General features: G+C 37.6%; 1 protein-coding gene across 2 annotated transcripts in view; it reads right to left on the bottom strand.

The window, feature by feature from the left end:
- LOC123321544 (lachesin-like) overlaps positions 1-16,958 on the bottom strand; it is a 94,348-nt gene that overhangs the window by 23,525 nt on the left and 53,865 nt on the right. The window contains exon 3 of one of the 2 annotated variants that reach the window (XM_044909206.1): positions 6,290-6,429. In XM_044909206.1, the coding sequence (XP_044765141.1) occupies positions 6,290-6,429 (140 nt within the window). The remainder of the gene's footprint in view (positions 1-6,289; positions 6,430-16,958) is intronic. The other variant, XM_044909207.1, reaches the window with a different exon arrangement.

Here is a 16,958-nt window from a genome sequence, read left to right as displayed (position 1 = left end):
CAAAGATGAAGCGATGAATTCATGTCTCCTCATTTGTTCCACAATCTTCCTTCCAAATCAGTCGAGTGAGACGAGCTTGAAGAAAGGTTTGATTTCAAAATTCTTTTTCGACGTATTACTGATTTTTGCCTTAGAATAATCAAGTTCTCAGGCTCCAAAACAAAAACAGTACGAATTTGACCGACTATTTGTTGTTCAGCAAGCCAAATTCGACCTTAATCGTTTCCTTTCTTGTAGATTCAAGTGGAGCTAATCGAAAATAACCTCTAACAAAAAATGGATGATTCAACCTCCGTAGTGGTTAGCTATTTCGCTTCCATCTAGCCACACTGTTTGACGCCCACAGCAAGAAAACCATCCTCCTCTTATATCATCAGCTGTATCGAACGCACACTATTCAGACGACATTAATCAAGCCCCTTCCACTGGATTAATTGAATCTAGAGTCAACAAATTCGAACGAGCAGGCAGTACCATCAATAAAAAAACCGACAGTAGAGTACGCTCTGCTCCTTACAGGAATACATTCCAATCGAATGGGATGTTTTCACAAATAAGGTGTAACTCAGCAAAACCACACACCAGTAGTGAAAACATTTTCTTGACGGATTTTCTGATTCCTCACTGTAAGGATTTTTGGTCAAATTGACATGATTCAATGAGGATCAATACTTCTCTCAAACCTTGTGCTTGTGCTTCTCAAAAAGTAACCCTTTGTTCTTTTTTCTTCCTTCGAGATGCTGCTGATAACGTTATTACAAATATCATTTCCTCTTCTGGAAGAGCACTCTTCATTTTGCAAACTGGTAAGTAAAAGGAAAACTTCACCTACCAAAAACAATTTATTATATTTCTGAATACCAGTCTTGAGACCAGTTGAGAATTTTTCTGTTGCACAACGTACGAGTTTCACTGTTGAGTTTGAGGTCAAAAAAGTAAACCAGAGTTATACAATAAACTAAAAGAAAGAAGATGTCCACCGAAATTGTGAAAATCGAAAAATTGGAGTGTCGAGCCATCATCAACTACCTATATTTAAAAGGTTAAGAGGTGAGCAGATTTACGGAGATATGCTTAATACCCTTGATGATCAATATCCTTCGGTTGCGACCGTGAAAAATTGAACTGCAAGCTTCAAAAGAGGTAAATTTTCCATTGAAGATGATGACCGATCGGGAAGGCCAGTTTCTGTGTCAGTCCCCGAAAATATCGATGCAGTTCATGACATGATTTTATCAGACCGTCGAATTGGGCTAAAATGTATATCTGAAGCACTGAATATTTCATACGAACGCGTTCATCATAATGTTCTCGTGAATTTGGACATGAGAAAAATTGCTGCAAAATGGAAGCCCAAATGTTTGAATGTTAACCAAAAGCGTGCAAGGGTAGAAGCATCGTGTTCGATCTGTGCTCGATTTGAAAACGATGTGCACTTCTTAAACCGAATTGTTACTATGGATGAGACTTGGGTACATTTCTACGGTCCAGAAACAAAGCAACAATCGATGGAATGGCGACACTCTGGTTCTTCAAGACCTAAGAAGTTTTGTGTCCAAAAATCTGCTGGAAGAGATCTTGCTTCAGCTTTTTGGGATTGCCATGGAGTAATCATGATTGATTTTTTGGATAAGGGTAGAACAATAACCGTAGATTACTATTCGACTTCACTGACCAGTCTACGGGAAAAAATTAAAGAGAAAAGACGTGGAAAGCTATCCAAAGTTGTTTTGTTTTTGCAGGACAACGCCCCTGCACACAAATCTCATGTTGCCATGCAAAAATTCGTGATTTAGGGTTTGAATTACTAGAACACACTCCTTCTTCACCAGATTTGGCTCCATCCGACTATCATCTCTTTCCTCAACTTAAAAAAAAGTTTAAAAGGTCGTGAATTTTCTTCCAACGAGGAGGTAATAAAAGCTGTGGAGGTCTGGTTTGCAGAGCAAGAAGAAACACTTTTTTTGAGAGGTCTAGAGACGTTGCAGGTTCGCTGTAATAAATGTATCCAATTAAGAGGAGAATATGCTGAGTAATAAAATATTTTGACATTGATTTTGTTTGGTTATATAGTAGGCTAAGAATTTTTCAATATATCCTCGTATGTTTACATGTACATTGCTGGGAAATCCCGAATCTCAACAGCGGCAAAAGGAAAAAGAGATCCGAAGTACGATGCTGGTTAATAGAGCAGCTTCGGCGGTGTACTTGGAGCAGACCTGGGGCCCCGTTCCTTTCATATGCAAACAAGGTTGCCATTATTCACCTTCGATGCCACTCGCATCAGATCTAGTAAACACTTATCTGAAAGAGGAAATGTATAGCTGCTGAAATATGTGCATAATTTCCACCATAAGCTCCAGAGATTAAATTCATTTTGCCCTTTACGTCCGAATTTTCATAAGCTTTCGTGTATCCAAGCAGTCTATGAATATTTCAACATTTTAGTGAAGTATCCTCGAAGTATACGTTGTGAATCTGGACGTTTCGTTCCGCGGATTCTCAACGATGGGAATTGCCGTTTAACTTTGATTTCGATTAAATAATTTCCTCGTTCATTTACCCCTGCATTCAAGGGTGGGTTAGAGCCCTTGACGGTCTTCATTTCAGCATAATCAAGTGTTTCCGGATAGTTCTCTGGGTTGAAGTTGAACAACAAAAAATCGAATTTTTATTGCTTCTTCTTTCTTCCTGTTTACTTGATCTAATTAAATCACTGTCAAATTTCAATTTTGAAGTTCATAGGTCGGAAATAATATGACAAAAATACGAAATATCACCCAAAGAGAACAATAGAACGAACAGAGCTTCCACGATATCTTGGTGTTCGAGGAATTGTTGATATATCCAACTGTATGTCTCGAAAATATTTCCTGAACAAGGCTGTTTCATCAGAACTTCATCGAGTAGTTTGTAATGCTGATACTTCTAGTTGAAGCTACAACAGGATCACTTAGAAATCGTCTAACACTCTGCAGAAAGCAAAATGCAGATACTGATTGGCAAACCTTCACAACGAGGTCAACCATGATTACGTTGACATATCTTCGTCAAGCTACTGACTAACTTCTGGAAAGTTGTTTCCCTAGGGCATCATATTGCCAACCAGGATCAAATGATTCCAACAAGGAACCACTTGAAATATATCACCAAGGATACCTCAGTGGCAGAAGATTGCTATCATTATGGCTGTGTGATACATGAAACCATCCAGCACATCAATGCAAGAAGTTCGCGGGCACGTAGTACAAAAATAGACATGATTTAACACCAAGAAAGAAATACCAACTTCTGAGGTAAAAAAATGTTCCTTCTGACAACTACCATCCAGATGCTTTATTGGAAAATGATCATCACAAGCTCCACCAGCTTAATCCTTTCGATATCTGAGATATCCTCTTGAGAAAATTGCAAAAGTCGTATGGAAAATAATTTATGCCAACTTGACTCCTTAGTTCACTCCTTCAGCAACTTCTTCAAGAGCTTCCAAACTCCATACTTTTTTGGTAAAGCACTTGTTTTGATAAGAATTGTACTTTCACAAGTTCTTTCATTTAGGACTGAAAGCCAGATTGCTACTTTTGGATAAGGGAATTTTCGTTGGGTGACAGAACATTTCAAAGGTATTTCCAATCTTAATGTGACCGTCCTTGTGTTTTAACAGTACAAAAAGAATCGATAATCTATGCAAAGATAAGAAACTGCTATAGGTTGACTCCTTTTTCATTTATAGTTTATAAGGTGCATTTCAAGCTTCTACAGTCGCGTGCGACTAGGAGGCGACTCTGCATCGTGCACCGGGTTTTTTGAACACTGAGGTGACTATGGAATTTACTCTAATTCAGAAGAATGAGGTCTCCAAACCAACCTATCCCTCCCTTACTCTGGTACAGAAAATATCCTATACTTTCAAACCCATTCACAGCTATAGTTTTATTAGGTTCACAGAATCGCAACATATGCCACTTTCAACCTACTATAAAAGTCGTGCGACTGTAGCTGCTGAAGTATGGAATGAAAAAATCATTTTTCCTTCACACCAGAACACCAGGTTAACTATATTCTGCAGATCTCATTTCGAGCATCAACTGAAAACGAGTGTTCGTTGTTCAATCCAGGAAATTCCCCTAAATTCCACCTAAAATAGAGATGAAATAATTCAAAACAATTAATGATGCAATTATCTTGCAGTGTTGATATCCGGAATCTCTTATTTACAACAACTCCACACTCGTAACCAGCAGTTAATCAGAAACCAGAAGATAAATAAATTACCAAGCATCATTCCTGACAATTCGAGCGATGTACGTTTGAACGCTAAATTCGAGCACCTTTAGGAGCTGAACTTTGGTGTCATAACATCATCCATTGTGTGTGGAATACAATTGCATATTTCATCATCTATGGGAGCAGAAGGATTACAGAAACATCACATTTAAACGGCAACACAATGAGACTGCTCGACGAATATTCCATTAATATTAAAATCGAGCACGATTCAAAAGGTATCCCTCAATTGATCTTCTCTTGATCTTCCAATTAAATCCACACGATTGTGTACAGCTAATTTGCGGATTAACATGCGTAATTAATCAATTCATTAATGGAACAACATACGGCACCTGTAGGTAATTTTCAAGAAATTTCAGAGCGACGTTGAACGCTTGATGATGAAGCTGTTGTATTTAGTGATCCATGGAATGGTCCTTTTCTTTGAATTTCTGATGAAATTTTTGACAACATTTTATTTGAAAATTTTGGTTTGGCAATAATGAAAATAATGAAAAAATAGAAAAATTTTAAAATTCTATTCAAATTCTTCTAGAGCTGCTAACGAAAAAACCCTCCACTTCTTATGAGAGTATATTATGACCATTACATTTCAGTGGATAGTGATATTTTTCCTTGGAAAAAAGAGAATTCCAATATCCTTTGTTAAAAACAATAAAAGTTTAGAATAACTTACATATAAAATTCAAAAATTCTAGAAACTTCAATTTTCTTGCCTCTGAACATTCGAGAACAATTTATAGTTATAGTTACATAAATGATATGAATAATATAAGACTAAATGTATGTATGAATTTCATTTTGGTATACACCATTGGATTTGTTATGATGATTATCGTTTATATAACTGATTAATGGACTGGTATGTGATAAATACTTATATTTTTTCTTTAAGTTTATTTTCTTTCCTAACGAAATATCATCGATGTTCAAAAGCGAAGAAGAGTTCTTATCGAAAGAATACTTATTGGTAGAACAAACTGTTTTACATTGAGAGAAAAACAGAAGCATTGTCAGTCGAAGAAAAATAACTCATAGTTCATTTAATTTATTATGATTTATATGGGAGAGTTACTTCTTCAAGAGAATAAAACATGCCAACAAGTTCGTGGGACTAATTTCGAATGTATTCAGGGCAGTATATCTAATTTTAATTCAGCTTTATACAAAATGATATCAAAACTTTTTCTATAGGAGCAGTTATTAGTTTTGTTTTGAATTTGAAAAATTTCATATAACCACCACTTCTTCGTGAAATCCCAATAAGTATTCCTTCCTCAATGGAGAGAAGGATAATCTAATTTTCAGTAAAATTCTAAATATACATTACGGTGCTAGGTGGGTTGACAAAATATGTAGGTTAGAGATGGTGCTTTTATGGTGCCTTGGTGCTGCTGAGGGCCAATTCCACAAGGGTCATTTCGTGGACAATATGAAATCAACCAGGCTATCTTCATCCAATAACGTAAAGACGTAATTGAAAGATTTTAAATTTCAAAGTAGACCTGCCCCAATAAGGGCATAGTGATTGATAGGGTAGTCATAAGGCCATTCTCAGAATATCTAGGGAAGGACAGGCAACGAAAGAATGAAAAGTTGAAGACCTTGGACCTTTCTAAACAAGTAGGTACATCAGCTAACCTAAGTGATGAGGTAAGGATCAAAAAACTAAACAATGAACAGAACTTCAACACGATGCTATGTAAAAAGTTGAGAATGGTAAAGGGAATACAGCTGATGGTTTGAGAAACACTGTTCTTAGCTGTTGTTAAGCTCCTTTTATTACATAAAATAATCGTGGAAGGGGTAGCCTTTGTTGATTTCACATGTCGAACTCTATTACCTCCTGGAATAATCCTTCTGGAGACTTCAAGGATTGCCCAAAGTGCTAGTGCAGTGCTCGGTGCAAAAGGGGCAACCAACAATGTGACTGTTTTCTTTTTTTGCAGTCATATTGTGGCATGATCCGTGCTAATAGTTAAATCAAAAAGATACACACCCTTGCCGTTGCGGTGTCCCCACTCACCGTGTGTCCCCCCAGATTGTTTACCACACAGGTGAAAGTAGCATCTCGTCCTTGGGCTATTGTAACATTTTCTAGGGGATACGAGAAGTCTGGTTCGAATCCTACGACGCAAACTGAAACAGAAAATTATCGTATCAATAATTAAAATATTTCATATCCTATAGGGCGCATATGGAGTACATAGAACTTGTTTTGTAGATTCCAGAAAACCACACAATTGATCAATTGATTGTATAATAGAGAATTGCACTACAGAGATCCTTGAACTTGAAAATTTATTATCTGGTGAACTGTTTCAGATATTTGAGAGACTGGTATGAAAATATAGGTGTTCGAACACGCCGAATCTATTGCGAGCAATTTCGAAAGCTTATCTTCCTTCGTTCAGATTTTCGTCTTGGACATGGCATTTTTCAAAAATTGCAAATTTCACTTGAGAATTCCTCAAGACCGAACGGTTGCGCCGAGATGGGTGAACTTCTAAGATTTATTACTAGAAGAATTGCTCTATCAGAATATGTATCACATTTCGATCTACGATAATTTTCCTGAGATAAACTACTCTAAAGATGACCTTTGAAAAATTCCCAAAAAGTTGGATTCAGTTAAAACTTTCTTAACACCGAACGGTTGTGCGAAATGGATGAAGTTCTCAGGTTTATTACTAGAAGAATTGCTCCTTCAGAATATGTATCACGTTAAGATCTACGATAACTTTCCTAGAAGAAAAACTACTCGAAAGCTGACCTTCGAAAAATTCCCAAAAAGTTGGGTTCAGGTAAAACTTCCTCAAGATCGAACGGTTGCGCTGGGGTGGATGAAATGTCGAGATTTATCACTAGAACGGTTGCTCTTTCAGAGTACGTATCACCTTTGAATCTACTATGATTTTTCTGCTAGATACAACCCTACTCGAAAGTTGAATAATCGAAAAATTAGAAATTTGATTTTCTGGTAAACAGTGTGGGATATACGAAAGTTTGGTGAGCAAATATAGGTTTTCGAACATGCCAAATCTATTGCGAGCAATTTCGAAAGCCTACTTCTGTTAGTTCAGATTTTCATCTTGAAAATGGCATTTTTCAAAAATTGCAATTTTCAATCTGCGATATCTCCTGTTATATTCCTCTGATCCAACTGGGATTTCCGGTTCTATAATCAGCGTTGCCTAGGCTTCTACTCTAGCACAGAAACTCGATTTCGAAAATCTCGATTTTTTGGATCAAAAATGAGCAAGGGGTTAGACCCCCCTAAAATGACCTATTTGCTACTCTGTCTGAAAATCAGGATGTTCTATTACTATCTTAGAATATGGAATGTATAGAATTTGTTTCGAAGATTCTAGAAAACCAAAAAGTTGATGCTTCAATAGGGAAGTGCACTCCAGAGAGCTCTTCGAAGTCAACTCGAAAATGAAAAGTGGAAAAACAAAAAATATTATTTTCTCCTAAACAGGGCCAGATATTCAAGATTTCGGTATGAAAATATAGGTTTTCGAACACGCTGAATCTATTGCGTGCAATTCCGAAAGCCTATCTCCCTTCGTTTAGATTTTCATCTTGGAAATGGCATTTTTTAAAAATTGCAAATTTCAATCTGCGATATCTCCTGTTATATTCGTCTGATCCAATTGAAATTTCCGGTTATATAATCAGCGTTGCGCAGGCTTCCACCCAAGCACAAAAACTCGATTTCGAAAATCTCGATTTTTTAGGTCAAAAAAGAGCAAGGGGTTAGACCCCCCTAAAAAGACTTATTTGTTACTCTGTCTGAAAATTAGGATGTTCTATTACTATCCTAGGATATGGAGTGCATAGAACTTGTTTCGAAGATTCTAGAAAACCGAAAAGTTGATGCTTCAACAGAGAATTGTACTCCAGAGAACTCTTCGAAGTCAACTCGAAAATGAAAAGTGGAAAAACAGAAAATATTATTTTCTCCTAAACAGGGCCAGATATTTGAGATTTTGGTATGAAAATATAGGTTTTTCGAACACGCTGAATCTATTGAAAGCGATTTCGAAAGCCTATCTCCCTTCGTTTAGATTTTCATCTTGGAAATGGCATTTTTCAAAAATTGCAAATTTCAATCTGCGATATCTCCTGTTATATTCGTCTGATCCAATTGAGATTTCCGGTTATATAATCAGCGTTGCGCAGGCTTCCAACCAAGCACAAAAACTCGATTTCGAAAATCTCGATTTCTTAAGTCAAAAAAGAGCAAGTGGTTAGACCCCCCTAAAATGACCTATTTGCTACTCTGTCTGAAAATCAGAATGTTCTATTACTATCTTAGGATATGGAATGCATAGAATTTATTTCGAAGATTCTAGAAAACCAAAAGGTTGATGCTTCAATAGAGAATTGCACTCCAGAGAGCTCTTCGAAGTCAACTCGAAAATGAAAAGTGGAAAAACAAAAAATATTATTTTCTCCTAAACGGGGCCAGATATTCGGAATTTTGGTATGGAAATATAGGTTTTCGAACACGCTGAATCTATTGCAAGCAATTTCGAGAGCCTATCTCCTTTCGTTTAGATTTTCATCTTGGAAATGGCATTTTTGAAAAATTTGCAATTTTCAATCTGCGATATCTCCTGTTATATTCGTCGGATCCAATTGGGATTTCCGGTTATATAATCAGCGTTGCCTAGGCTTCTACCCTAGCACAAAATCTCGATTTCGAAAATCTCGAATTTTTGAGTCAAAAATGAGCAAGGGGTTAGACCCCCCTAAAATGACCTATTTGCTACTCTGTCTGAAAATCAGGATGTTCTATTACTATCTTAGGAAATGGAATGCATAGAATTTGTTTCGAAGTTTCTAGAAAACCAAAAAGTTGATGCTTCAATAGAGAATTGCACTCCAGGGAGCTCTTCGAAATCAACTCGAAAATGAAAATTGGAAAAACAAAAAAAATTATTTTCTCCTAAACGGAGCCAGATATTCGAGGTTTTGGTATGAAAATATAGGTTTTCGAACACGCTGAATCTAATGCAAGCAATTTCGAAAGCCTATCTCCCTTCGTTTAGATTTTCCTCTTGCAAATGGCATTTTTCAAAAATTGCAAATTTCAATCTGCGATATCTCCTTTTATATTCGTCTGATCCAATTGGGATTTCCGGTTATATTATCAGCATTGCCTAGGCTTCCACCCAAACACAAAAACTCGATTTCGAAAATCTCGATTTTTTAGGTCAAAAATGAGCAAGGGGTTAGACCCCCATAAAATGACCTATTTGCTACTCTGTCTGAAAATCAGGATGTTCTTTTACTATCTTAGGATATGGAATGCATAGAATTTGTTTCGAAGATACTAGAAAACCAAAAAGTTGATGCTTCAATAGAGAATTGCACTCCGTAGAGCTCTTCGAAGTCAACTCGAAAATGAAAAGTGGAAAAACAAAAAATATTATTTTCTCCTAAACGAGGCCAGATATTTGAGATTTTGGTATGAAAATATAGGTTTTCGAACACGCTGAATCTATTTCAAGCAATTTCGAAAGCCTATCTCCCTTCGTTTAGATTTTCATCTTGGAAATGGCATTTTTCAAAAATTGCAAATTTCAATCTGCTATATCTCCTGTTATATTCCTCTGATCCAATTGGGATTTCCGGTTCTATAATCAGCGTTGCCTAGGCTTCCACCCGAGCATGAAAATTCGATTTTGAAAATCTCGATTTTCACCTATTTGCTAGTCTATCTGAAAATCAGGGTGTCCTACTACTGTCCTAAGATATCAAATGCAAGGAAGTTGTTTAGTAGATTTCAGAAAACCAAACAGTTCATGATTCAATAGAGAATTGCACTCCAGAGAGCCCTTCAAAGTGAATTCAAAAGTGGAAAAAACAAAAAATTCGATTTTCTCGTAAACAGTGTGAGGTATTCGGAAGTTTTAAGCAGTGTAGTTCGCAATTTTCACTCGCCAATCTAATCGATCCTCCCCTAGTCGCCTATCAAAGGGAACACATTCTTATATTCGTTAGCTATTTCGATCATTATATAATCCCGTTGATGTTTTATCACGAAACGAGTGGAAAGGGGAGATGGGTATAAAAAAAATTACAATATTGGCAATTCCATTCGGACGAAACCGAGGAAACATCTCCTCTCGTATAAAATAATAAAATTGATTGATTCAAGGTATGATAGGAGTCGAAGCAATCATGTGTAATAACAGAGATTGCCTGTGTAAGATTGGTTCACAAGGAAAATACTCGACGGCAACTGTAAAACAGAACATAAAACTTTGTAGGTGTCGTGCCTTAGCTGGAGGACCCGCCAATTTTCACAGTCGGCCTCTGTATCGACTCGGAGGGTCGAATGACGGGGTTGTCGAGAGTTCTCAATTTTTTCCACATAAAAACCCGAACATTTCCATCGATAAAAACATAACAGTAACTCGGCTGAGCCACCATTCCGAAAGATTAAATGATTGATATTCATTTCAGAGCCCCCGGCATCAGATATTACACCGGCTTAAAGTTCGAAAGAATGAATATCTTATACTTCGGTAAAAGTGGCCCGACTTTCGACGCCCTACGGTATATATATGTTGCAATCTTTGCCTCCTTTGATTTAATAGAAATGGATCGGTGTCCCTAGACGGATTTTGATTTTCCTTAGTTGAATTCCTCCGATTGCTGTGAGAGGAAGATGTGATGCTGCCAGGAGATGGTGAATTAATGTAAGTGCTTCAGTACTTTTATGAATGACTCCGTGTTTCGGGGCGAGGAAGGACTAGACTGGCGCAGTATACTGATTCCATTTCGTTCATTTTTTCGTTAACGAATAAATGTATTATTCTGTTTCACGCTGCTTTTTCATCCTCTTCACCTTTCTTCGAGGAGACAAATTAGCTAATCGGGAAACCTTTGATTTCATGCTATCGCAGATCTCATGAATTTGATTCTTTGTCTTGTCTACCCCAACAATATGATATCAGGAGCGAAAAGATCAAATTAATAAATAATCTGAATTGGATTCGACGATTCAAATATGTTCTGGACAACTTGCAATAAACTTCCTTATCTGCAGAATCATCTGAATAATCCAACTGTCATCATGTCAACTACAAAAAAATTGCACCAAGGTTGTATCACTTGTTAACTATCTTGGATTCTGTTTCCAATACTCAGCTGAGAACCGTTATAGACAATATTTTGTGTTATGCGAACAAAACTCTTCAGAAATGTCCATTTCTGAACCATGTAAGCTTATTGGTTAAATATTTTTATTCAGAAGTCCACTTCTATCTTTGGACCAGCTCTTATTGCTTTACTGGCAATAATATTGGCATGCTTACGAGGATATATTGAAAAATTCTTAGCCTATTATAGAACCAAACAAAATTTCAATGTCAAAATATTTTATTACTCAACATTTTCTCCTCTTAATTGGATACATTCATTACAGCGAACCCACAAGGTCTTTAGATCTTTCAAAAAAATGTTCCTTCATGCTCTGCAAACCAGACTTCCACAGCTTTTATTACCTCCTCGTTGGAAGAAAATTGACGACCTTTAAAACTTTTTTTCAGTTGAGGGAAGAGATGATAGACGGATAGCAGCCAAATCTCGTGAATAAGGGGGGTTTTCCAGTGATTCAAACCCCAAATCACTAATTTTTTGCATGACAATATGAGATTTGTGTGCAGGGGCGTTGTTCTGCAAAAACAAAACACCTTTGGATAGCTTTCCGCGTCTTTTCTCTTTGATTTTTTCCTGTAGAGTGGTCAGAAATGTCGAATAGTAATCTCCCGTTATTGTTCTACCCTTATCCAAAAAATTGTAATCCCAAAAAACTGAAGCAAGAACTTTTCCAGCAGATTTTTGGACACGAATCTTCTTATAGGTCTTGGAGAACCAGAGTGTCGCCATTCCATCGATTGTTGGTTTGTTTCTGGATCGTAAAAATGTACCCAAGTTTCATCCATAGTAACAATTCGGTTTAAGAAGTCTATATCGTTTTCAAATCGAGCACAGATCGAATTCGAGGCTTCTACCCTTGCACGCTTTTGGTCAACATTCAAACATTTGGGGATCCATTTTGCAGCAATTTTTCTCATGTCCAAATTGACGTGAACTATATGATGCACGCGTTCGTATGAAATATTCAGTGCCTCAGTATCCGTTTTAGCCCAATTCGACGGTCTGATAAGATCATGTCATGAACTGCATCGATATTTTCGGGGACTGGCACAGAAACTGGCCTTCCAGATCAGTCATCATCTTCAATGGAAAATTTCCCTCTTTTGAAGCTTGCAGTCCAATTTTTCACGGTCGCATATGAAGGATATTGATCACCAAGGGTATTAAGCATATCTCCGTAAATCTGCTTAGCTCTTAACGTTTTAAATATAGGTACTTGATGATGGCTCGACACTCCAATTTTTTGATTTTCACAATTTCGGTGGACATCTTCTTTCTAATGAGACACATTAAATCGACGAGGTATTCCGTAGCTTACACAAAATGTAATGGCCCCTCTTGGATCTTTTTTCGCATTTCTCCTTCTGGAAAGTTCCACAATACCTCTGAATGTTGGACCCTCAAAAAGACGCCGATCTTTTACATTGTGATTATGATCCAAGATTGCTCTTTGAATGAAATGACCATTATCCTTGTCTAGTGTAAAATTCAAAAGATGAATTTCGAGTAAACACATATTTCGAAGGAATCGAATAAGGAAATTTTTCATTGCTCCGATCAATACGAACAAGCCGACGAAATTCAGTTTATTGAAACTGACGAACTGGAGGATCCCCAGAGAAACCGCTGAAGTGAATTTAATATATTGTCGGAATTATAAAGGGACGCATATTCATGTATAAAATTACTGGTCGAAGAGTCCCGAAAGCGAATTTCTTATTCATCACATCCGAGGGGTTTTCCTTGGAAGTGAGTGGATGCACAATTGAAAATCGGCCATACCTTTATCGAATGTAATGGAATACTTCGAGTAGCCCTTGTATAACGTCGGGATTTCGAAGTTCCTACGGGACTGTTCTGCTCTTCCAGTAATAACAGTGAATCTTATACGGTTCCCGAGGGGGAAGGACCTGCTGGACATCCCCCGTCATAAGCACTCCTTCTAGCAAGCATAATAAAGGCAAGATTCCACTGGACAATATTTCAGATCGTACATATTAACTTCTTAGCACTGACATTCACACATCGCCGGTACTCAGTCACGAGAAAAAGCCCTGTGGAATAACTCACATGGTGTATTAAACTACGAGGGATGAAAAACTTCCCTTTTTTTCTATAGAGGATGCTTTATCAGTTGGAAACTGGAGGATTAGATTGTGCATCAAGGATATCAAGTTATCAAGGATAATATTTCAAACTATGCTGGTGATTTGGAAAATTGTGTGCTCCTTTTTCAATATCGCTCAGTATGAGTGTATGTGTCAATGGAATGACGATATTTCTGAACCAAAGTTATCCCTAGATCGGTCAAAGTATATAGGATTTCCATGCTGAGATTTCATTAAGCCACTCTGTGAAACGGTTTCACTTAGACAATTTTTGAGCTTAGCTGAAAGTGCTGTTAATATGAAACAGCCATAATTAAGCAATTTGGGATACCCTGTACATGCAACAGAGGCGAATAGTCGAAATTATACGTGAGAATTTTCCATCGAAATCTTTCGATTTCGAAAATCGTTTTGTTTCGCCGAAATTGAGGAAGCTTCATCAATCGTTCAACCAATTTCGCTTTTCCTTTCCGTTGAAGGATTGAAACCTACACTCGACGAGATATACAACGTTTTTATTTCTGCCTAAACGCGGCGCAATATTTATCGAGTCAATATTGGGTTTGGTTCTGTTTCTGAATGTAGAATACATGTGGCTGCTCGATGTACAGATCCCTGCACCTCAGTCAACCAGAGTTGGGAAATCTGATAGCAGAAACGATTTATTATAATAACATTTTCGGTAATTCGCATACGGGGCCTTGTGTTTTATACGGAATTTCTGGGATGACTCGCTATTTATAATGTCTGGGGCTTCAGGAGTCATTCTTGGAAGAATGTGGATATAGCTATGAAGATCGTTGACGATTTTTTTCAAGGAAGATGTAGAGATGATTTCAGATCGATGAGCTTATCTTCAACGACCATTAGATTTCTAGATTTTAAAGGAGGTTGCGTTGCCCTGTGATCTTCGGATCTATTGAACCCCCCCAGCTGTTGTCACTGCTATGTCGTCTACAGCTTCTCATACATTTCCAGAAATCCAATGGACGCCAGTCTCTGGGATGGTTTCAAGGAGGTTACATCCTCGCTCCTGAAAGTTTCTCTTCCAAAGCATTTTTGGCGTTGGCTAGCAATGCCGAGGCATTGAAGTTTCATCCTCTTCCACACAGAATCTGCACGCGTCGTTTTCTTCAAGATCCTCTCATTAGGTGCTTGTGAGTCGAAAATGCCTTGTGAGGAATCCAGAAAGGAGGTTTTTCCTTCTTCTGAAACTCTTTTCTTGTAGGTAAATTTTCCTATACCACAGAAAGATTCTGGACCAATGAAAGTAGTTTGCCCTCCTTTTCTGGCAAGTATGTTCGTTTCTGAAAATATTTTTTCTGATTTATGGAAGAAAAACAGAAGAGTGGATTCAGAATAGGGAGATGCTGATAATTGAATTCGGAGAATGATGGCAAAATTTAAAACAAAGGGAGAGCGAACCAAAACAGATGAAATCTTATGAAACCATCTCACACAATTGTCCTTATTTGTTGAGTTAATGAAATATGTATTCGAATTTCTACCATGTGCGTTAAAAAGTTGATGAACAAAGTGAGCCTTCAACCAAATATAGTGAGTCGTACAAACTGCTGCCTATCAGCCTGTAGATATAAATCCCAGAGCTGGTGTTAGTCGAGAAAAATAGTCTCTGCCTTAGTGGCCTCTCTCCCACTAAATTTAATGGATTGGATGGAAATGAGAGCCCTTCTCAACCGTTAAAAGGTAGGTTATGTAATTCTGCATTGCTAATATAGCTTCATCGATAGCTAGAATTACTTTCATGGTCACAATTACACGTACAAGAGAAAGTTTGAAACCCAACTCCCTCCTCAAGCCAGGCAGTCCAATGATAATATGTATTAATATTTCAGTTATCTCCTGGAATTTCCATTCCTGCAGCCGCAGGATGGAGTACGGAATTGTTGAATTTCGGGGCTTTTCATATCATTTTCCAGTTCTCAATTTGTCCGAGGCTCGTTCCCCCAACTTAATCGGTAATAAAGTATAATCCTCGCGTGAAATTTTGCCGAATAAACTGATTTTTGTCGGAGCATTTACCTTGTCAGCCGGCTCATGTCGCTCGAATCAAGTGCCTTCGACTGCGTTCACGAAAATCATTATTGAAAGGAGTATGCGATATGTTCATCTGCGAGCCTTTATAAATATGGATGTGTATTTGCATAAATTGTTCTCAAAGGCGATTATATCTCACCTACTTATAGGCACTCGCGCTCAGAACAATGCGTTTTCATGAACTTTAACGCATGTTGTGCATTTAAACGCCTCCATTACGTACACAAATGAACGCCAAATGCAAACACACAGAGAGATGATTCAATATGCCATCGACTAGCTGATTTTGACACATTTTACATTTTAAACTAGGGAGAAATCAGTTTACGCGTTCGAATATGCGAATGACTGACACAAGTCAATTCAGACGTTTGTTTCTGCTCGTTTGAACCCTGGTGTCCATTAGCGAAGGGACAGAACGAAATGAAAGGTTTTTGACGGAATGAACAACTTTTTTCGTTACACTATCCGAAATGGGATTTCCATTATCCTCTGCGAAGAATATGCCCAAAGCTTTCCCAATATACAGCATTTTGAACCAAACCCCAAACGATTGAAGTTTTCTTTCAAAATCCCTCCTATGTAATGACAACTACATCTTCTGCTAGATCCATCGAAATCTTAAAGAAACTAGAACAGCGTCAGTATCTACATAATCGAAAATATAAGATGTCGACAATTGATGAGCTAAACAGAATACACCATGAGATACGTTATGTATGTGGGCCTCCAAAAACGCCATCTTCAGCGACGAATATTTCGGATATCTCAGTTCAAACGAAGCTTCGGCATTTAGGAATGCTTTTCTGGGAGCCACATGATAAAAAACTCTTTATGGAAGCCGAAGTCACCATAAAATCCTCCGAGGTACCAAATAAACACCTCCCCCGCTTCCTCGTAAATGTAATAAACTTCTCCTCACCTTCAGGAAATATTCACTCATGTCGATCTGACGTAATTGTATTATCTTGATGGCCAGTCGCTCTCAACTCCTTCCACATAGCCACTATCCCATCAACGAAAATATAAGTAAACACGCCGTGTCAGCAGTTGAAACATACGGTATTTGCTTTCCATTTTCCTATGTAAGCTTGAATCTGCAACACTTGGGCTTAATTCAAGGAAATCCTCTTCGCTCGAAGAAAAACAACTAATCTCGTCGATAGAAACGAAGAATTCACATCAATGGATTATCCAATTTCTATCATGCAGATGGATATCTTACTGCATAGCAGGAGTTTCCTTATCTTATAATATTTATGGCTGCCGTTTGAGGAAATTGAACACATAATTTGCAGGCAGGATTTTTTCCATTAGAATGGATTC

Source organism: Coccinella septempunctata, chromosome X (genome assembly GCF_907165205.1).
Source record: "Coccinella septempunctata chromosome X, icCocSept1.1, whole genome shotgun sequence".
Lineage (NCBI taxonomy): Eukaryota > Metazoa > Arthropoda > Insecta > Coleoptera > Coccinellidae > Coccinella > Coccinella septempunctata.
Note: the sequence above shows the minus strand (reverse complement) of the source record. Positions and strands in the feature narration are given on the sequence as shown.